Source organism: Pogoniulus pusillus, chromosome 15, assembly GCF_015220805.1.
Source record: "Pogoniulus pusillus isolate bPogPus1 chromosome 15, bPogPus1.pri, whole genome shotgun sequence".
Taxonomy (NCBI): domain Eukaryota; kingdom Metazoa; phylum Chordata; class Aves; order Piciformes; family Lybiidae; genus Pogoniulus; species Pogoniulus pusillus.
Window position 1 is genome coordinate 21,914,320 of NC_087278.1, and position 23,021 is coordinate 21,937,340.

The window sequence follows — 23,021 nt, forward strand, 5'->3', positions numbered from 1 at the left end:
GCCGCTCCCCTCGGCTGGTCCCCCCCACTTCTCCAGGCAAGCCGGCTCCGGCTCGCCTCCTTGACGTCATGTCTGTAGCGAAGCTTCAGCAGGCGGCAGTGAGGGCGGGCAGGCAGCGTGTTAAACTTTAGATCAAGTCCGGCGGCTCCCAACGGCCGTGCGGCGGGGGGGCTGCGCGCAGCCGCCGCAGCTGGAACATCTGGAAGCGTTCAGTGTGTCTGTCTGTCGGCGAGAGGCAGAGAGCGGGGAGCGAGCGCGTTGAGGAGGGGAGGGAGTAAGGGGCTGGGACTGGGCTCTTCTCCTCTGCAGAAACAGCTCCCTGCCAACACAACGCGCTCAGAATGGCTTTGAAGAGGAGGAGCAGCCGCGTTTGAACATCTCTCCTTTTTTTTCCTCCCCTCTTTCTTGCTTCCTTTTCGTACTCTTGTAGTTGGTGGATTTAAAAAAGACATTTAACCCTCAGAGGTTTCTCCTGGATGCTTTTGCTTTTTCCTTTTCCCCCCCTCCTCCCTCTCTCGTTTCCCCCCCCTTCCTGTTCTTTTTTATGGTTTAACAGCCAGAGGTGCTGTGCTAAATTCTTGGAAGGGGGGCCCGGATGTACTGAGGATGGCATTGCAATTTCACTAAAGGAGGCAGTAGTGGAAAGGATCAGTTTTTGGTGTTTGATGCAATAATGGGAATCAGGTAATAATAAAAGGGGAAAATTCTGCAGGCTCCATTCTCCTTGAATTTTACCAAGCCGATTTTCGGAGGGATTAATTGGACTCGTTTTAAATGGTCAATGAAAACAAGAGGATGTACATTCCTGAGGAAAACCATCAAGGTAAGCCTGAATTTACCTCCGAGGATGTAGCAACCGTTCTCTTCCTTAGCCTTTGTCCGTGATCTCTCGGTTCAGTTCAGCCTCTGCCGCCGCTGCCACATCCAGGCGGCAGGCGGCGGGGGCCCGGGGCAGAGGACAGCCTTTGACACCGCTTTTCCATTGCGGAGCGCTCATCCTCCTTCAGGCCGGGTGTGCTGCAGGCAGACCCCCCGCAGCCCCTCGGGGGAACGGGTGTTTCACAGAAAACCCCGGGCAGAGAAAAGTTGCTTCGAGTCGCCGTCGTCGCCTTCCGAGGCGGAGGGGCGAGGAGGGGGCGCCCGGCCGAGGGTGCTGCGCGCTGTGGCCGGGGGGAGCCGCGGAGCAGCCCGCTCCGCCCTGCCAGGGGCGAGGATCATCTCGCAGTGCGGGCCGCCAATTAGGGGATCTTTTCTAATTATTGTCGTCCCGCTCCTCCGAACTCCATCTACGTACGGCTTCCTCAGCACCGGGGAGAGGAGCCCTCCCTTCTCTTACGCTGTGTCTAATCTCTCACCACGAAAGGGGAGGGGAAGGTGGCATTATCTATTTACACACATATACACCGTACACGCCGCACATAGCGAGAGAATGAGGGGCACGGGGGGGAGCGCCCCTGGGTAAAATTAAAGTTGGATTTTACTCGAGCAACGATTTCTCCAAGAGCTGGTGTCAGGGATCGGCCCACATCATGGATACCAACCCCATGCTGCTGCTCCTCGGGGCATTAGCAAACGCGTGTCCCCGGGTCCCCCCCCCCCATTCTCCGTAGGTAAAACCTTTTGTTTGTCCAAACTCCAAAAGCCTTCCCCCCCACAAGCTTTGGCCCCCTCCCCCCGTCCAACCCCGATCTGCTGTCCTGGAGTTATTTTTATCCTGTTACCTGCATATTGTTATCCCTTCCCCCTCCCTTGGCCACCAGCGCTGGCTGCACAGACACATTGCACGCAGACACACACACACGCGTCGGTGTTGCAGAGCAGACCGAGCCATTTTCCTCCCTTCGGCCAGAGAGGGAGCCATGCTCCGGCGCCCGCGGGCTGCTGAGCTGCCTTTCTCTTCCCGGCAGGACCCCCCCACCCCGGGCCCGTGCCCTGCAGGGCAGCTCTTGCTCGGCCGGGGCCAACTTGCCTGCCCACAAACGTGGCCCCTGCCTGCTGTGATGGGAACACCTGCTCTGGGTGCCAGGGTTGTGGGGGGGAGAGCAGGCGCCTGGTGAAGGTTCTCATCCTCCTTGAGGGTCCCTAGGCGCCCCCCACCCATAAGCTGCTGGCAGGGGAAGCCGAGGGGTGCAAGCTGGGGGAGGTGCGTTACCTGCTGTGGCAGCCCCTTAACGGTGGCAGGGGCAGCGAGTTTCAGAGGTAACACCACCCTACTGCCGATAAAACGAAGACTAGAAAGAGGGAAACAAAACCCCAGCCCCCTCAGCCTTTAGCCACTCTATCGAAATAATGAGGTGGGAGGGGATAGGAAGCAGCCCCTGATCCGAGTGCTCCTTCCAAGGCGGGAGCCAGTCCACGGCACATGCTTTTAGCAGCCGTAATTGGGCTGCTCTTCCTGGCCTGGAACTCAAGTGGACGAAGAGCTCAGCCGTCCATAGCAATATTGCCAACACTATGGCAACCTAAATCCAGCTCCCTCCTTATCAGCTGCAGTGATTATATAATTGGAGGAAGAGTTTTGCATCTGTCTCTTGATGCGGATTGTCATTACTCTCAGGTGAAAGAGCAACTTCCTAAAGCAAACAGAAAAGCAGCCAGGTGGAACAAAGTTCTGTTCCCTGCTAGTGCTTGGGCTCCCTTTATTTACAGGCTATTTTTGTTTTGTGCAAACAGCATCTGAAAGGGTTAAATTGGGTCAGTAGTCAAGAAACTGGTGGCAAGGAGATGGGAGCAAACCAGTTAGAGTGTGGAAGAAAACCTGGTGTCAAGGAGCTGGGGAGCAAACCAATTACAATGTGGTGGAAGAAAACCTGGTGGGCAAGGAGCTGGGGAGGCAAACCAATTACAAGTGTGGAAGAAAACCTGGTGGCAAGGAGATGGGAGCAAACCATTACAGTGTGGAAGAAAACCTGGTGGCAAGGAGATGGGAGCAAACCAATTACAATGTGGATGAAGTAATCAAGAGGCTGTGGACTCTCAGTTGTGAGGTGGAGGTAAAAGAGAGAAGCAGAAGGCAATGCTAGGAATGTGATCCCGGTCTGCTCCTTGCTTATGAGAGGGAAGATTGTTTTGGCTAGGTCCTCACTTTTGCCCCCTTCTCAATTGTTGGCATGAAGGTGAATGTTCCAGGCACTACCAACGCAAGGCAGATTTTTATGTCTGTTGTGGAGAATGTGGCTGACAGGAGTAAGGCCTCTGCCAGCAGCTGCTTTTCTGCGTGTCTGCTTTCCCCTGAGCCCCTTATCAGCCCACCTGAGCAGCCTGGGAGCCCAGGCAGGCAGGGGAGCCCCCCCTAATAGTGGCTTACTTTAAAGAAAGCAAGAAAGAAAGCAGCTCAGGGGCCATTAGTGAGACTGTGAGGACGGTGGGGGAAGAGGAATTGTATTTGAAAGGGCTTTTTCAACTTCTCCAACTGCAGGTTTGGGTAGGCTTGCAATGTGCTGGTTTTATGCTGTTGGATGTGATTTTTGTGGGCTGGAAATTTTTCCATGCCAGAGCAAGAATTCCCTAGTTTTTTTTCAATCCCCAAAGGCAGATCTGCTGTGCTTTCATTGCACTCTCTCTCTCGTATACAGAAAGGAGAGCTGGTGCTGTTGTTTGTTGGTGATGAGATGCTTTGCAGTGTTTATTCCTGCCACAATTAATTATTCACTATTACCATGGGGCATGTGTTTGTCTAGAAAATTACAGAACCCCCACCTAACAAAGCACCAAGAGCTTTCCAAACTCACGACACCGGCTTTAAGGCGCAGGTGGGGCCGGATAGAATCCTAGATGGGCATCTTTATTCCTTGCCCTTTGTGACGTTTGGAGAACTTGGCTTTCATTAGGTGAAATGGAAGATGAGTTTGTGAGGCCCACCTTGCACAGACCTCTGCAAAGGATGGATCAGAGTGAGTCAACTTGGCCTCAGGTGCTGCGCGTTTGAATCTCAGCACGGTTTAAACACGGAGTTAAATTTGCTGCTGCAGCTGGGCTGTTTGCTGGGATCTCTTTGTGGTGAGTTTGGTGACCAGCGGGAAATGAAGCCAAGCTGAGGAGTTTTGCTGTGTTCTGCAGCTCCAGGTACGAGGTGGAGAGGTGGGAGGGTGAGTGGTGGGGGTCTTGCATACTGCCCTCTCCCAGAAGGTGGCACTACAGGGCTGCGGAAGCTGGGAGCTGTGGCCCCGATCCAGGGAGGTTTGGTAGAAGACACATCTGGGCCTGCTTCATGCATCCCCTGCTTTTCAGGAGGAAAGGCCAGATGAAGCCCTGATAGATATGATCTGCCCTGGAATAGAATTCATTAGGGTTACCGAGCCTCTGGTAGGTCATTTATTCCATATAGTAATGATCCTCTGAGTGAAAAGACCATTTCTGATACCATATCTAAGCTACCCTTCCTTCAATTTCAGCTAATGCCTTTGGGCTTTGTCCTTTATTGCATACTTTGAACAGATTTCCCACCTGCTACTTGTAAAAAAGAACCCCCTTAGGTATTTGTCAACCATAATTAGGTCTTCTTGCAACCTCCTTTCCTAAACCCGTACATAATCTGTTCTTGAAATCTCCCCTCTGTAAGACTTTTTTCATAGACCTTGTATCTTTTGTAGCTGTTAAATTAGCAACTAATTAGTGTATCCTTTTCGTTTCTCGGGAGTCTATTGGATAGTGAGAAGGTCAAGACACAAGCTTAGTCCCTAATGCATTTTCTGACCTGAAGTGAGGGTGGAACCCACAAATATCCCCCGTAACTTTGCAGGCAGGAATTACAGAGAGGATTTGCTACACTTCAGGACTGATTTCAGCCAGAGAGTTGAAATCTGCCTCGTCTTGTGCTAGAGGACAAACCCACTGGAGATACAGGACTAGAATTTTATGGGATGTTTGCTTTGCTTTTTCTGCTTTCTTTCCAAAATGCCCAGTCTGTGGCATGTCAGAGCAGTGGTGACAGAGGATTAGATTAGCAACCTGAGTCTTCTTTTTTTTTTTGAAGTGTCTGGGTTTGTGCTCTCATTTTGCTGTAAAGATTTGTCAGCACAGGAATTAACTGTGGGCTGTTAAGAATATTCCTAAGCTGCTCCTCAGGACTTTGAGATTAAAAAAAAATCTGATTTCCTCTTTTTAAAGGCAGCATTAAAATGCTAACTCCTCCTGACTTCACAGGCTGAGGGAGCTGGGGTTGTTTAGCCTGGAGAAGAGGAGGCTCAGGGCAGACCTCATTGCTGTCTACAACTCCCTGAAGGGACATTGGAGCCAGGTCGGGATTGGCCTCTTCTCACAGGCAAGCAGCAATAGAACAAGGGGACACAGTCATAAGTTGTGCCAGGGTATGTATAGGCTGGATGTTAGGAGGAAGTTGTTGGCAGAGAGAGTGATTGGCATTGGAATGGGCTGCCCAGGGAGGTGGTGGAGTCACCATCCTGGAGGTGTTGAAGCAAAGCCTGGCTGAGGCACTTGGTGCCATGGTCTGGTTGACTGGCAAGGGCTGAGTGCAAGGTTGGACTGGATGATCTTGGAGGTCTCTTGCAACCTGCTTGATTCTATGATTCTATGACTCAAAAACGCTGCCTGTAGCTGTAGAAGATGAACTTCTACCTCAGAGTATGTGGAACACTCAGCAAGGGTCAAGTATTTAATTCAATATTCCAAAATGAATAGAATGGTCTGGGTTATAAGGGCCCAATGTCACAGCAGTGTTACATAAAAACACTGAATATAAGGTTAAATAATGTGTCTGAACCCTCTGCAGAACGCAGTATGCTGCCTTAGCTTGTGGAAGTTGCCAGCAGAGGCTTCAGAAAAGTGCTTTCAACCATTTTCTCTCCTTAAAAGGAGTATTTAAGTGCCCTGCTAAAGGCATGGAATTTACAATATATACTTTGGAAAGGTTTTCTTGAAGTGAGCTTCAGGCACCGGTGTTCTTGCAGCGTGGTCAGGAATGCTGACTTGGGACAGCCTAGCTGATGAGCTGTCTGGAACCCAGACACCCCTTAGGAACCCGCTCTTGGTTGCATCCCTGCCCAATCCACTGGAGCAGATGTGGCACGCCCTTGGCCATGTGGAATTTGTTTATCCTAACAGGAGTTTTCCTTTGCATTATTTGTCCTCCTCCTTTTGCTTTGTTCCCTCAAAACACGGCAGCTGAGAGAACAAGGCCGTGTTCCTGACCGTGCTTGAGTCTGGCTTGCTTTCTGGCAGGTCTGTGGCCGTGCTTCAGGACAGGGATTCATCTGAAGGACAGTATAGTGGGTTGGGAAAATCCCCTGTCCCCAATTAAAGTTTACCAGACCAGCTCAGAAGGCTTGGAAGTAAGTTACAGCTCTGGTTACAGCAAAGCTGTGTTCACAAGCAAATATACACAGTATGTGTGGATGTATTTACAGTTATATGTGATCTGCAGAGTCGCAGAATCAACCAGGCTGGAAGAGACCTCCCAAGCTCAGCCAGTCCAGCCTAGCACCCAGCCCTAGCCAGTCAAACAGACCATGGCACCAAGTGCCTCAGCCAGGCTTTGCTTCAAACACCTCCAGGGGGACGGTGACTCCACCACCTCCCTGGGCAGCCCATTCCAATGCCAATCACTCTTTCTGGGAAGAATTTCCTCCTAGACCTCCTACCTCCCCCCAATACAACTTGAGACTGTGTTCCATTGCTCTGTTGCTGCTTGCCTGGCAGAAGAGACCAACCCCACCTGGCTTCAGCCTCCCTTCAGGTAGTTGTAGGCAGCAGTGAGGTCACCCCTGAGCCTCCTCTTCTCTAAGCTGCACCCCCCCAGCTCCCTCAACCTCTCCTCCCAGGGCTGTGCTCCAGGCCCCTCACCAGCTTCATCATCCTTCTCTGGACACCCTTCCAGCCCCTCAACATCTCTCTTGAATTGAGGAGCCCAGAACTGGACCCAGCACTCAAGGTGTGGCTTCAGCAATGCTGAGTACAGGGACAGAATATCCTCCCCTTGTCCTGCTGGCCACACTGTTCCTGAGCCAGGCCAGGATGCCATTGGCTCTCCCTGGCCACCTGGGCACACTGCTGCCTCATGTTCAGAAAGAATCTAGATCTAGAAAGAATACAGAAATCCAAACCTCCCCTTGGACAAAGAAGGCTCAGAAGGGGCAAAGGCCTCCCTCTCTCTAGATAGAAAACAGCCAGCAAGGCTCATCTGTTAGCTGGGCAGCCAAGGGTGGTTAGAGAGAGAAGGCAACAGAGCCAATGCCCAGGAGCCAAGACACAATTGCTTATACTTTGGCTTTGTTGTACTTGGGCTGCAGCAAGAGCAGTGTGGGCAGCAGGGCAAGGGAGAGGATTCTGCCTCTTTACTCCGCTCTCCTCAGACCCCATCTGGAGTGCTGTGTGCAGTTCCCCCAACACAAGAAGGACATGGAACTGTTGGAGTGAGTCCAGAGGAGGCCACAAAGATGCTCAGATGGCTGCAGCGGCTCTGCTATGAGGACAGGCCGAGAGAGTTGGAGCTCAGCAGCCTGGAGAAGAGAAGGCTTCAAGGAGACCTTATAGTGGCCTTCCAGGATCTGAAAGGGGTTACAGGAAAGCTGGGGAGAGACTATTGACAAGGTCTTGTAATGACAGGACAAGGAGTAATGGGTTTAAACTGGCAGAGAGGAGATTTAAACTGGATGTTAGGAAGAAGTTCTTTGCAGTGAGGGTGGTGAGACACTGACACAGGTTGCCCAGGGAGGTTGTGGCTGCCCCCTCCCTAGAGGTGTTCAAGGCCAGGTTGGCCTTGAGCGACCTGTTCTAGTGGGAGGTGTCCCTTCCTATGGTGGCAGAGGGATGGAACTGGATGATCCTTGAAGTCCCTTCTAACCTAATCCATTCTATGATTCTATAATTTTTCTGCCTTTTAGCAAACCAATGAATGTTGCAGACTCTATCCTTGTTATTCTTTCACAGCCAATGATCTAATTTAGTTAGATCCTGCACTGAAAGTTTCAGGAAGTTTCTCTTATTAGAGAATTTTTCTAATTCTAATTAGAGACTTATTCTAATAAGAGAAATGACTAATTTCTTTTATTAGAATATTCTAATGAGCCTTAAACCACTCCAGAGAGTCACTCTTGAATCTATATTTTGCAGGTGTGCCTGTGAATTATCACCACAGCAGTTTGACTTGCTAGGAACTGTCTTGTTGAACCCCTTTTGAGAGTTAAGAAAGGGACCTGGGTGTGCTGGTAGAGAGTAGCTGAAGATGAGCCAGCAGTGTGCCCAGGTGGCCAAGAGAGCCAGTGGCATCCTGGCCTGCATCAGGAATGGTGTGGCCAGCAGGAGCAGGGAGGTCATTCTGCCCCTGTACTCTGCACTGGTTACACCACACCTTGAGGACTGTGTTCAGTTCTGGGCCCCCTCGTTTAGGAGGGACATTGAGATGCTTGAGCGTGTCCAGAGCAGGGCGATGAGGCTGGGGAGAGGCCTTGAGCACAGCCCTACGAGGAGAGGCTGAGGGAGCTGGGATTGGTTAGCCTGGAGAAGAGGAGGCTCAGGGGAGACCTTATTGCTGTCTACAACTACCTGAGGGGTGGTTGTGGCCAGGAGGAGGTTGCTCTCTTCTCTCAGGTGGCCAGCACCAGAACAGAGGACACAGCCTCAGGCTGTGCCAGGGGAAATTAGGCTGGAGGTGAGGAGAAAGTTCTTCCCTGAGAGAGTCATTGGACACTGGAATGGGCTGCCCGGGAGGTGGTGGAGTCGCCGTCCCTGGAGCTGTTCAAGGCAGGATTGGGACGGTGGCACTTGGTGCCATGGTCTGGCCTTGAGCTCTGTGGTAAAGGGTTGGACTTGATGATCTGTGAGGTCTCTTCCAACCTTGGTGATACTGTGTGGACAGACTCACTGAAGCTCACAAAACAGCAAACCCAAGGCCTCTTCTGAGCAAATCTGCTCTCTTAATGTATTGTCTATCAGCTGCCATAACAGATGTGACTATGTGCAGTAAAAGTCTCTCTTGAATTATTGAAAACAACAAATCAGATCAGTGCTGAAGAAAGCTTTTACCCATGGCAGATCTATGCTCTACAAAACATAATGTTAGTCACTGCTTCAACTGCCTACTTTTATGCCTTCCCCCCCCAGACTGTGGACAAACTCAGTGTGTCTTTTGAGTATCCTTTATCTGCAGCACTGTTCCTAATTTCAGTAGTGGGGGTGAGATGGATTTGAGAGAAAATTGATGCATCAGAAGGCTGATTCTGACTGTTCATGTTAAGAAGACAATGCTGTGCATTCAGGAACAGCTCCAGAGGAGGGCCACGAGGATGAGCAGAGGGCTGGAGCTGCTCTGCTGTGAGGGCAGGCTGAGAAAGTTGAGGCTGTTCAGTCTGGAGAAGAGAAGGCTCCAAGGAGACCTTATTCTGATCCTCTGGTATCTGAAGCAGGCTACAAGAAAGCTGGGGAGGGACTTTTTAGTGTCTGGTAGTGACAGGACTAGGGGGAATGGATCCAAGCTAGAGGAGGGGAGATTGAGATTAGACATTAGGAAGAAGTTCTTCAGCGTGAGGGTGGTGAGACACTGGCACAGGTTGCCCAGGGAGGTGGTGGAAGCCTCATGCCTGGGAGTTTTTAAGGCCACCTGGATGTGGCTTTAGGCAACCTGATCTAGTGTGAGGCATCCCTGCCCATGGCAGAGGGGTTGGAACTGGATGATCCTTGAGGTCCCTTCCAGCCCTGACAATTCTGCCATTCTATATTGGTTCTCACTGAAAACTTTTGCTTTTGACATAATTAATTTATTACCTAACATAAATTTGGTCCTTTTGTCCTTGTAGTTTTATGAAAGGAGGTTAAAGAAAGAATTTCCCATGTTAGGTAATTTTTTCCTTGATGGGATTAAAAGCATCACTGTGCATTGATGCCACCTGAGGATATTTTTTCCTCATCCTTCCTTTTTGTTTATGAACAGGAGGGGAAGTCACAGTCAGTCCTCTGTGCAGAGAGCATGATGATGTCTTTTGGTGCTTTTGCCAGGGAGCAGGTCTAGTTTCAAGTGGTCCTAGTGGGATGTCTGAAATACAGTGATGAAATCATGATTACAGGCACCCCTCTTGCTATTGCAAGGTTGTTGTGGACTAAATCAAGGAGTAAATCCTTGTCTGAGAAAACCCTTGGAAGTTTCTGCGTATGAGACACAAAGATGAAAGTGATGGAAACTTCATGAAGAGTTTGAGAGAGGTTGAGGATAGCTCCTTCAGCTGGTGGAGTCTGCTTCTGTACTCTGGGTAGAGATTTCAGTCAGAAAGGATCTTGCTGGATTTCTCCCAGAAACCAAACCATGACATTAGAGGTTGTGTGGTTTGGATCGTTGAATCTGACAGCCCAATCTAGAGGGGAGGGAGGAGCTGGGAAAACTACTGTGTGTATGGTAGAAGGTGGCAGATTTGGTGGAATCACATTTTGTCTTGATCTTCTCATGCTGGCAGCTATCCAGATAGCAAGGTTGAAGTCTGGCCATTTGTTGACTGACAGATTATTAGTGTGGTTCATTCTCAAGAGAATCTTAGATGCTGACTTTGAAGCTGGTCTTCTCTGGAGGCTACCTTCCTAGGCATCTTTCCTGGAAAGGGTAGGTCCCAAAGATCTCACTGCTGCCTGTGTCACTGCAGATGTTTGCATTTCTGAGGTGCAGGCATTAAATAAAAACATCAAATGGAAGGGACCTGAGGGGCTAAGTTGTTCCACACCCTGCTTGAGATAGCTGTGATACTCTGCTCTCATGAGACCCTCACCTGGAATACCGTGTGCAGTTCTGGAGCCCCCAGACACAAGAAGGACATGGAACAGTTTGAGCCAGTCCAGAGGAGGCCACAAAGATGCTCATAGAATCAACCAGGTTGGAAGAGACCTCCAAGCTCATCCAGTCCAACCTAGCACCCAGCCCCTATCCAGTCAATCAGACCATGGCACTAAGTGCCTTTTCCAGGCTTTTCTTGAACACCTCCAGGGACAGCAACTCCACCACCTCCCTGGGCAGCCCATTCCATTGCCAGTCACTCTCTCTGCTCTTCCTGACATCCAACCTGGTTGATTCTATGAGAAGTTTTTCACCATGAGGGTGGTGTAACCCTGGAATGAGTTGCCCAGGGAGGTGGTGTGTGGAAGTTTGAGCAGAACTGAGCAGTCTGAAATAAGGAGAGCAGGAAAGGTAACGTTAGGTTACTCTGATAAGGAGGCACAGCTGCAGGGAAGTGGCCTTGGGAGGGCTGGCAGAGAAGCTGTGAAAGTTAGCTGTTGTCTGTAGCTAGCTGCACAAAGGGGGATTAAGGGGAGTAGTTGGTCAGCTCTGCCTCTGTGTGTGGGGACAGCCCATATTCTGCTGTGTGACCTATCAGAATTATACACCTTGCATTAGCCACTATATAAGCATCACTCTTAGCTTCAGTAAAGGGACAGTGACCATATATACATCATGTGGATGTGAAGGTGTCATGCTGGGTCCCTGCACGGATTGTGGAAGAGGCACACCCCACCAGTGGTGGAAGCCTCATCCCTGGAGGTGTTTAAGGCCAGGCTGGATGAGGCTCTAGACAGCCTGAACTAGCTGATCCTTGTGGTCCCTTCCAACCCTGACTGATTCTGTGATTCTGCAGTGAATCAGACACAGTGGCCAGAAGCTGAAACTTTGAGGTGGAGGACTTGAGGGACTTCTGCCTCAGTGCAGCAAATGATTTTTAGAGGAGTTTGCATGGTTTTGTGGAAGTCTTACTGTAGCTTCTGGATAAGGTGAGTCAAGCCTGAAGTCTCAGCTGCTCTGACAGACACAGCAAGCTTGACAGGGAGTACTTTCCTGCCCTCTGCCAGAAGAGCTTCCATGCAGAGCTCTGGTTAGGACATGGTAGTGCTGAGGCAGTAGGAATCTGTGAGTACTTGAATATTTCAACATAACTTAACATATCTGGTCAAGAGGTAAATCTTGCTGTGATTTACCAACATTTATCTCAATCTACTTGCTGTTGTGAGACTGGATGAGGCACTTAGTGCCATGGTCTGGTTGATTGGCTAGGGCTGGGTGCTAGGTTGGACTGGATGATGTTGGAAGTCTCTTCCAACCTGCTTGATTCTATGATTCTATAAACCCACCATGAAAGTAGGGCTCAAAAGCAAACAGAGTTTGGGTCATAACTTTGATTTTGATTCCTTTTTCCCTGTTGACTGAAAGAAAGGGAGATAAGTGTAGGTGGATGTTCTATGGGATGTTAGAAGGTTATGTAGAAATGCTTAGACTCTGTTCTTGTAGAGGCCTCTTGCAATTGTGCTCTTTTTCTCTGTGCCTTTTTTCAGTCCTGTATTTTAAATTCCAAATCTCAGTGGTTGTCTCAGCAGGCAAAACACTTAAATCCGTGAGAAGAGACCAGAAAGTTGAGCCTGCTTCAGCAGCTGGGAGGAGTTAGCAGAGTACCAGTCTGTGGGGAAGAAGGGATAGAGAGAGGAGGTTATTTAACCTGGCATTTGTAAGGAAATAAGTCCACAAGATTCATCAGTTTCCTGAGCTGGGCAACAGCAACAAACCTAACAGAGTTAGGAGGGAAGGAAAAGTTTCTGCTTTGATAAAAGACAGAAAATGAGAATAAAATCATTCTAATGGGTAACTGGAGGGTTATGGCTGTCAAACTCCACGCAGAAATGAGACCAAAACAATCTGGCTGTGCTTGTGGGAACCCTCTCTGCATCTTCTACGTAGGATTATAGAATCAATCAGGCTGGAAGAGACCACCAAGATCATCCAGTTCAGCATATCCAACCTATCCATCCAGTCCAACCTATCCAACCAAGATCATCCAGTCCAGCCCTAGCCAATCAACTATATCATAGAATCAACCAGGTTGGAAGAGACCTCCAAGATCATCCAGTCCAACCTAGCACCCAGCCCTATCCAGTCAACCAGACCATGGCACTAAGTGCCTCATCCAGGCTTTGATTCAACACCTCAAGGCACAGCGACTCCACCACCTCCCTGGGCAGCCCATTCCAATGCCAATCACTCTCTCTGACAACAACTTCCTCCTCACATCCAGCCTAGACCTCCCCTGGCACAACTTCACACTGTGTCCCCTTGTTCTATTGGTGGTTGCCTGGGAGAAGAGACCAATCCCACCTGGCTAGAGCCTCCCTTCAGGTAGTTGTAGACATCAATGAGGTCTGCCCTGAGCCTCCTCTTGTGCAGGCTGCACACCCCCAGCTCCCTCAGCCTCTCCTCACAGGGCTGTGTCCCCATGTTCTGTTGCTGGTTGCCTGAGAGAAGAGACCAACCCCACCTGGCTACAACCTCCCTTTAGGTAGTTGTAGACAGCAAAACCTGAAGAGTTAATAGTCTTAAGGAAAACGTTCTCTGATATGCATCTAACCTTAAAGGATGCTTTATTATATGTCTAAAATATGCTTCTCTAAGTGGGATTGTTATTCATCTTAAATTGTTCAGGTTTTCAGCACAGGATGTGGATGGTTGCCTTTGGGTATTTTGGAAAAAAACAATTAAATATGACTGAACATGACATTATAATTACAAAGTAAATATGCTCTAATTGAGTAATTAACTCAGCATTTCTTCCTAAAGGCATTGTAGGCACAAATTCATGTTACTGATCAGATTTCAGATTCTTCATTCCAAAGGAGGGGGCTGGAAAAAAGACTTCCATTCTTCAGTAGAGCTGCCTAGATGGGAGACTTCTCCAGTGCTGTCTTCACTTCTGGGCTTCTCATTCCAGGAAGGACATGCAGGGGCTGGAGCACGTCCAGAGAAGGGCAAGGAGGGTGGAGAAGGGCCTGGCATATGTCCAGAGAAGGGGAAGAAGGCAGGAGAAGGGCCTGCAGCACCTGGGCTATGAGGAGGGGCTGAGGGAGCTGGGGGTGTGCAGGCTGGAGAAGAGGAGGCTGAGGGCAGAGCTCATTGCTGTCTGCAGCTGCCTGAAGGGAGGTTGGAGCAAGGAGGGAGCAGCCTTGGTTCTTGGTGGCAAGGGACAGGAGCAGAGGAAATGGTTCCAAGCTGCAGCAGGGCAGGTTCAGGCTGGATGCTAGGGAGTATTTGTTCCCAGAGAGGGTTCTCAGCCCTTGGAATGGTCTGCCCAGGGCAGTGGTGGAGTCCCCATCCCTGGAGGTGTTTCAGCAGCCTGTGGAGCTGGCGCTTAGGGACATGGCTTAGCATTGGTCCTTCGCTGCTGTGTGGAAGGTTGGACTGGATGAAGCTGGAGATCTCTTCCAACAAGATGTTTGCTGTGATTCTCTTCTCTTGAGGTTTTTCAGGGTTTGAAATGTATTTTGTGTTTCCTATGTATCAGATCCTCCTTTAACAGTGTCTGTCAGAACGAAAGAACCTCTCAAACCCACAGAAAAAGAGCGCCTGTGCCTCGCTGCTTGCAAATCAGTCCAGCTCTGTTAGGTACAAGCTATATTCTGCTTCATGCACTATTGACAAAAATAATAATTCTGAAATGGAAACTGCTGTGATATAGCTGTTAGGAGCAGAGTTCATGAATTTTAGATGCAGCAGCACTACAATGGACTGTGTGAGCAGGGAAATGCAGGGATTAAAACTGATGCTTGTTGAAGATTGAGGGCAAAATCAATTGTTCCACTTAAGTACGTGGCAGAGTGTATTTATGGTGAACTTTTGAGTCTGCTACAGATTGACAAATATCTGGAGGCTGAAAATTAAGGCTGATATGCAATACCAAGCTGCTGTGTTTTCTGACTTCTAGCTTTCATACAGTTCACAAAGTGATGTTTCTATCAGTAAATAGTAGGAATTTGGATTTAGTTACATATAAGGGGTCTGATTTTTTGGGAACCTGGGGGTGCTGGTAGATGGTAGCTGAAGATGAGCCAGCAGTGAGCCCAGGTGGCCAGGAGAGCCAATGGCATCCTGGCCTGGCTCAGGAACAGTGTGGCCAGCAGGACAAGGGAGGTTATTCTGCCCCTGTGCTCAGCACTGCTCAGGCCACACCTTGAGTGCTGTGTCCAGTTCTGGGCTCCTCAATTCAAGAGAGATGTTGATGTGCTGGAATGTGTCCAGGGAAGGGTGATGAAGCTGGTGAGGGGCCTGGAGCACAGCCCTGTGAGGAGAGGCTGAGGGAGCTGGGGGTGTGCAGCCTGCAGAGGAGGAGGCTCAGGGCTGACCTCATTGCTGTCTACAACTACCTGAAGGGAGGCTGTAGCCAGGTGGGGTTGGTCTCTTCTGCCAGGCAAGCAGCAACAGAAGAAGGGGACACAGTCTCAAGTTGTGGCAGGACAGGTCTAGTCTGGATGTTAGGAGGAAATTGTTGGCAGAGAGAGTGATTGGCATTGGAATGGGCTGCCCAGGGAGGTGGTGGAGTTGCTGTACCTTGAGGTGTTGAAGCAAAGCCTGGCTGAGGCACTTAGTGCCATGGTCTGGTTGACTGGATAGGGCTGGGTGCTAGGTTGGACTGGCTGAGCTTGGAGGTCTCTTCCAACCTGCTTGATTCTATGGTTCTATGCTGTACCTGCAGAGGCAGTGGATTTGTAGAGCATAAATTCTTCCTCTGAGAAGCTCTAATAAGTTATTGCTATACAAAAATGCAGAAGTGTTTGTCATGTGAATGGATCAAAGTACTGGGGCTTGAGTAGGGGCAGATGCCTGAGCACACTGACAACAAAGATAGCAAATTAAGTCAAAGAGAGCCAAGTAGCATTAGCAAATCTGAGGGAATCCACAGTATTTTCATTACAGGCTTCTGTATAGGAAGGAAAACATCTCCTCAGTGCTGAGTTTCCCCTGTGGTCCTGTCATGGGTTCAGGCAGTTTGATCTGCATCTGATGCTCAATACCATGCTGCAGTCGTGCTAGCTTCCAAATGAAAGTGCTGGCTGGAGCAAAGTGTCATGGAGCTTGGAAATTCAGGTTGCAACACGAGAGGCTTCCTCTTTCTGGTTGCAGGTTCTGGTTTCCAGGTTTGAGTGCTGGCTGTGGGTTTGAGATGTTGGGAGGGTCACTTTTTCACTGGATGGTGTCTGCTGCTGCTTTTCTGCTGCCTTTTTTTTTTTGCTTTTGCTGTGCTTTTCTGCAAAATAGGCTGAGGAAACTATGTCAGATCACTTCATTGAAGTCCTTATCTCAGCCCAGGGTTATTTTTGGTATTACTTTCATAGCATCATTAAGGTTGGAAAAAACCTTTAAGATCCTCGAGTCCAACTGTAACCCAACTACCATCACCACTAAACTGTAGCCTGCAGCAGCACATCTACAGCTTCTTGAACACCTCTAGAGATGGCAACTCCACCACCTCCCAGGGCAGCCTGTTCCAAAGCCTCACCACTCTCTCAGTAAAGAAATATTCCCTAGTGTCTGATCTAAACCTCCTCTGGCACAACTGAAGCCCGTTTCTGCTTGTCCTATCTCTAGGTGCTTGGGATATTAGACTGGTACCAACCTCACTACAACCTCCTCTCAAGGAATTGTAGAGAGGAATTAGGTCTCCCCTCAGCCTTCTTTCCTCCAGGTTAAACAACTTCAGCTCCCTCATCCTTGTACGTTGCCCTCCACATCTCTCACCAGCCTTATTGGCTTTAAGATCCTCGAGTCCAACTGTAACCCAACTACCATCACCAATGAACTATAGCCTGCAGCAGCACATCTACAGCTTCTTGAACACCTCTAGAGATGGCAACTCCACCACCTCCCAGGGCAGCCTGTTCCAAAGCCTCACCACTCTCTCAGTAAAGAAATATTCCCTAGTGTCTGATCTAAACCTCCTCTGGCACAACTGAAGCCCGTTTCTGCTTGTCCTATCTCTAGGTGCTTGGGATATTAGATTGGTACCAACCTCACTGCAGCCTCCTTTCAAGGAAGCAATTAGGTCTCCCCTCAGCCTTCTTTCCTCCAGGTTAAACAACTTCAGCTCTCTTAGCCTTGTATATTGCCATCCAAACCTCTCACCAGCCTCATTGCTCTTCTCTGGACATGCTGCAAGCCCTTAATGTCTTTTCTATACTGTGGCACCCAGAACTGAACACAAGCTGTGGCCCCACCCTGGCTGAGTGCAGGGGCACCATCACTTCTCTGCTCCTGCTGGACACTCTGGCTTTGATCCAGGCCAGGATGCCCTTGTCCTTCTTAGCCATCTGGGCATGCTGCTGGCTCATGTTCAGCCAGCCCTTCACCAGCACCTCCAGCTCCTTTTGCACTGGGCTGCTTTCCAGCCACTTGCTGCTGGTTGTTGTGGCCAAAGTGCAGGAGCCAGCACTTGGTCCTGTTAAACCTCATTCTGCTGACTTCAACCTGTTGATCTAACCTGTGCAGGCCTCTCTGCAGAGCCTTCCTCCCCTTGAGCAGATCAACACTGCCACTCAATTTAGTGTCATCTGCAAGCTTGCTGATGGTGGCCTCAGCCCCCTCATCAAATCATCAGTAAAGAAATTGAACAGAACTGGCCTCGGTCCCAAGCCCTGGGGGCCACTGCTTGTGACCAGCCACCTGCTGGATTTCTGATGTTTGTCAGAGCTTTCTGAGCCCAGCCAGGCAGTCTCCAAGCCAGCAAAGAGTCCACCTGGCTCTGCTGTGGGCCACGAGGTGCTGCAGGAGGATGCTGTGGGAGATGGTGCCAAAGGCTTTGCTGAAGTCCAGGTAGAGAAGAGCCACAGCCTTTCCCTCAGCCACTAGGCAGGGCACAGAAGGAGATGAGGCTGGTCAGGCAGGAGCTGCCTTCTGTGAGCTCATGCTGGCTGGGCCTGATCCCACCATTATCCTGCACTTGCTGTGTGAACACACCCAAGCTGAACCCCTCCTTAATCCTCTTCGGTACCGAGGGCAGGCTGACAGATGGGTGTCATGTTGGCAAGCCTCCAGTCATCTGGTACCTCCCCTGCTAACCAGGATCGCTGATAGGTGATGGAGAGTGGCTTGGCAAGCTTCTGTGCCAGCTGTCTCAGCACTCTTGGGTGAATCCTATCCAGCCCCATGGACTTTTGAGTGTCCAGATGGCATAACAGGTCCTTAACTGCTTCCTCCTGGACTCCAGGGAGTTGATGCTGCTCTCCAGCCCCGTCAGGAGGCTAAATAACCTGAGGTTAATGAGTCTCACTGCTATAGACTGAGGCAAAGAAGACATTCAGTACCTCAGCCTTTTCCTCATCCTTGGCAGCAGTGTGCCTCCTGCATCCAATAAAGGGTGAACAATTTCCTGGGCTTTCTTTTTGCTGTTAGTGTGTTTATGAAAACCATTTTTGTTAGCCCTCATGGCAGTGGCCAGGTTGAGTTCTAGCTGGGCTTTTGCCTTTCTTACATTCTCTCTGCATGACCTAGCAAGATCCCTCTGCTCTTCTGGAGTTGCTTGCCCCTCTTTTCAATGGTGGTCAACTCTCCTTTTTCACCTGAGCCCCTGCAAGAGCTCCCTGTTCAGCCAGGCCAGGCAGCTCCCCTGACAGTTCATTGTGCAGTGCATGGGGGCAGCCTGCCCCTGTGCCTCTAGAAGAATCACAGAAACGTTCAGGTTGGAAAAGCTCCTCAGGAGCACCAAGTCCAAGCCAGACCCCTACTTTCTACAAGGTGCACCCTAGACCATATCCCCAAGCACCACATACAAAAGACCTTTAAACACATCCAGGGTGGGTGACTCCAGCACCTCCCTGGGCAGCTCATTCCACTCCCTGACCACTCTCTCCATGGAAAACTTTTTCCTAATGCCCAATCTAAACCTCCCCAGTCTCAGCTTGAGGCCATTCCCCCTTGTTCTGCCTCCAGTTACCGGTGAGAAGAGACCAGCAGCAGCCTCTCTACAGCATCCCTTCAGGTAGTTGTAGGCAGAATGTCCTGCATCTGTGGGCCCCTTTGCCCTTCAGAACCATCTCCCAGCCTGAAGTCTGCCCTCTGGAAGCCCATGGTAGCAGCTTTACTGACTCCCTCCTTATCTCATCAAGAGTTCTGTCATTTCATGAGCACTAAGCCCAGGATGGCCTCTGACCATCACTTCCCCAAACAGTCCTTCCCTGTTTGCAAACAGTAGGGCTGGGAGGCGCTTCCTCTGCCAGGCTCCTTTACCAACTGTGTCAGAATTTTATCTTCCACTTGCTCCAGGAACCTGCTACCTCAGTTTCTGGGGGAAAATCACCCCCAGAGGAGCAGACAAACTGATACTGCTTCTGCTCCTCTTCAAGGGATCTTCAGAAGATGCAAGTGATTCCAGTGGGAGCTAGAGGGGCCCTGCTCCCAAGCAGCTGGAGGAAAGAGACTACTGGGTTTGTTGGGCTGTGTGGATCAGATCATAGAATCATAGAATCAACCAGGTTGGAAGAGACCTCCAAGATCATCCAGTCCAACCTAGCACCCAGCCTGGCACGTCAAACCCATCAGACTGTGAGGTTTGAGTAGATAGAGCAATGTACTCTGATGCCATCAAACTGTAGGGGGGTGGAACCCATTCAGATTGCCATTGTGACAGGGAGGTCCCAAGGGCTGAGTGTGCTGGAAGCTGAGCACTGGGATGGAGGCCACAGTTTGCTTTCACTTGGAGGGGTGGAAGGAGTCACTGGATCAACTGCCCCGGGGTGGAAACACAGCCCCACCCTTGAGATTGCTCCAAACTGTACTGGAGCAGAGTGGAGCTCCAGAGCATCTGCAGTGAGAAGTCTGCTGTATAGCCAAAGTGCTCTCATTTTGAGTGAGAATGGACAGGACAGGGACTGATGCATGATGTGAGTTGCTTGATGTTAATTGCTGCTGGCCATGACGCAGATGGTGCAGAGTAAAGGGTGGCAAATGTCATGGGTTTGGCCAGTTGGGTCTGCTGGTGAGTGTTCAATACCGTGCTGATGTCGTGCCAGCTTCAAAATGAAAGTGCTGGCTGCAGCAGAGGATCACAAGGTTTGAAGTTCAGGATGTAACATGTGAGGCTTCCTGTTTGCAATTGCTGCTTCTGGGTTTGCTGCTTCTGCTGGGCAGGTTTCAGGCTTGGGGGATAGGGAAGTTGTTTTCTCACTTGCTGCTGCTTCTGCTTTTGCTGTGCTCTTCTGCAAAGCAGCTAAGGTAGTTGCACACTGCATCACTTAAATTCCCTGTCTCAACTCAAGGCTTTGGGTTCTTATGTGCTGCTTTCCCTCCCTTCTGCATGTGGGGGGGGCTTGCTTGTGAGAGTCTTCACCCAGTACAGATACTTAAATTGCCTCTTACTGCTGATTTATACATTTTAGAGATGTGCTGGATGTTTTCAGGTGTAATTTCCATTTCACTTGGTGTCTTTAGAGAGACATAAAATGCATTTATGGGATGGAAATTGAAAGTGATTGGATTTAATTGTGGTTCAAATGGAACTTGTATGACACTGTTTAGGAGCAGCAGGTAGGAGTGGATTGTATAAAATCAGTGAATGGTCTGGATTGGAAGGGACCTCCAAAGCTCATCCTCTTCAACCCCCTCTGCACTCAGCAGGGACATCCTCAACTAGAGCAGGCTGCCCACAGCCCTGTCCAGATTTGCCGTTGGAATGGGCTGCCCAGGGAGGTGGTGGAGTCACCATCCCTGGAGGTGTTCAGTACAAGCCTGCATGAGGCACTTAGTGCCATGGTCTGCTTGACTGAATAGGGCTGGATGCTGGGTTGGCCTGGATGGTCTTGGAGGTCTCTTCCAACCTGATTGATTCTATGATTCAATCTCCAGAGATGGGGCCCAAACCACCTCCCTGGGCAACCTGTTCCAGTGTTCCACCACCTTCATGGCAAAGAACTTGTTCCTCACATCCAATCTCAATCTGCTGTGCTCTAGTTTCAAGCCATTGCCCTCATCCTGTCCATGCACACAGTCTCTCTGCAACCTTCTTGTAGCCCATGCAGGCACTGGCAGGTCTGCCTGGAGCCTTCTCTTCTCCAGGCTGAACAGTCCCAGCTCCCTCAGCCTTTGAAAAATTACTTTCATTTTGAACAAAATACCTTAATTTTAATTAGTAGAAAACCCCCCAAACATTTGTTTTAATGTTGAACAAAAGGCTTTCATTTTAATGAGTCTTTTAAACTAATACTGAGTTTCATTTTGAACAAAAGACTTCAATCCTTTCAAGAAAAAAAGATATATTTATTTTCATTTGAACCAAAAAATTGATTGAATAAAAAAGAAAAATCCATTTTGACCAAAAGAATTTAATTCTTTTTCTTTTTATGGTAATGTATTTTCATTTGGACCAAAAGAATTTAATTTTGATTAAATAAAAACCCACAACATTATGACCAAAAGACCTTAATTATTTTTTTTTTAAGGTAGTGTAGTTTCATTTCCACCAAAAGACTTTAATTTCAATTAGCCTTTTATAAATATATTTATTTTCACTTTGAACAAAATCCTTTCATTGTGATTTAAAATTATTTGCTCTCATTTTAAGCAGAAATTTTGACTAAATGGAAAAAAAAACCCAAACATTTATGGTCAAAATGAACATAAGACTTTAATTTTAATCAGTCTTTTATAAATATATTTATTTTCATGCTGAACAAAAGACTTTCATTCTGATTTAAAAAATATTTATTCTCATTTTAACCTGAAGATTTGACTAAGTTAAAAAAATTCCAAACATGGATTTTCCTCTTGACCAAAAGGCTTTAATTTTTTTTTTTAAGGTAGTGTAGTTTCATTTCCACCAAAAGACTTTAATTTCAATTGGCCTTTTATAAATATATTTATTTTCACTTTGAACAAAATCCTTTCATTCTTATTTAAAATTATTTGCTCTCATTTTAAGCAGAAATTTTGACTAAATGAAAAGAAACCCCAAACATTTATGTTCATTTTGACCAAAAGACTTTAATTTTAATCAGTCTTTTATAAATATATTTATTTTCATGCTGAACAAAATCCTTTCATTCTTATTTAAAATTATTTATTCTCATTTTAACCTGAAGATTTGACTAAGTTAAAAAAATTCCAAACATTGATTTTCCTCTTGACCAAAAGACTTTAATTATTATTTTTTTTAAGGTAGTGTAGTTTCATTTCCACCAAAAGACTTTAATTTCAATTGGCCTTTTATAAATATATTTATTTTCGTTTTGAACAAAATCCTTTTATTCTTATTTAAAATTATTTGCTCTCATTTTAAGCAGAAAATTTGACTAAATGAAAAAAAAAACCCAAACATTTATTTTCAATTTGACCAAAGGGCTTTAATTACTTCTTTTAAGGTAATGTAGTTTCATTTCCACCAAAAGACTTTAATTTTAATTAACCTTTTCTAGATATATTTATTTTCACTTTGAACAAAATCCTTTAATTCATATTTAAAACTATTTATTCTCCTTTTAACCTGAAGATTTGAGTAAATAAAAAAGCCCAAACATTTATGTTCATTTTGACCAAAAGACTTTAATTTTAATCAGTCTTTTCTAAATATATTTATTTTCACTTGGAACATAATCCTTTAATTCATATTCAAAACTATTTATTCTCCTTTTAACCTGATGATTTGAGTAAATAAAAAAGCCCAAACATTTATGTTCATTTTGACCAAAAGACTTTAATGTTAATCAGTCTTTTCTAAATATATTTATTTTCACTTTGAACAAAATCCTTTAATTCATATTTAAAACTATTTAATTCTCCTTTTAACCTGAAGATTTGAATAAATAAAAAATGTATTTTCAATCTACCAAATGACTCTAATTAGTCTTTAAAAATAGGTATTTATTTTCATTTAATTAGTCAAGGTGATGGAACAGGTCATCTTGAGTGCCATCACAAAGCACCTACAGGATGGCCAAGGGATCAGGCCCAACCAGCACAAGTTTAGGAAGGGCAGGTCATGGAACAGGTCTTAAATTATTATTTAAAGATGTTAATTATTATTAAAAAATATTTATTTTCATTTTAACCAGAAGACTTGATTAAAATAAAAAGAGATTTATTTTCATTTTGACCAAAAGACTTCAATTATTTTTATATATATTTTAATTTTGACCAAAAGACTTTAATTATTTCTATATATATTTTCATTTTGACCAAAAGATGTTAATTATTTATATATATATTCATTTTGACCAAAAGACTTTAATTATTTCTATATCTATTTTCATTTTGACCAATAGACTTTAATTAATTATTTATATATATA

General features: G+C 47.5%; 1 protein-coding gene across 1 annotated transcript in view; it reads left to right on the plus strand.

Annotated features, from left to right (window-relative positions):
• The first annotated feature begins 727 nt into the window (after positions 1 to 727).
• The window catches only part of CACNA1C (calcium voltage-gated channel subunit alpha1 C), a 600,430-nt gene continuing 578,136 nt past the window's right edge, over positions 728 to 23,021 (plus strand). Inside the window, exon 1 of the mRNA XM_064155731.1 lies at positions 728 to 823. Coding sequence (XP_064011801.1) covers positions 775 to 823 — 49 coding nt within the window. The 5' untranslated portion in view covers positions 728 to 774. The remainder of the gene's footprint in view (positions 824 to 23,021) is intronic.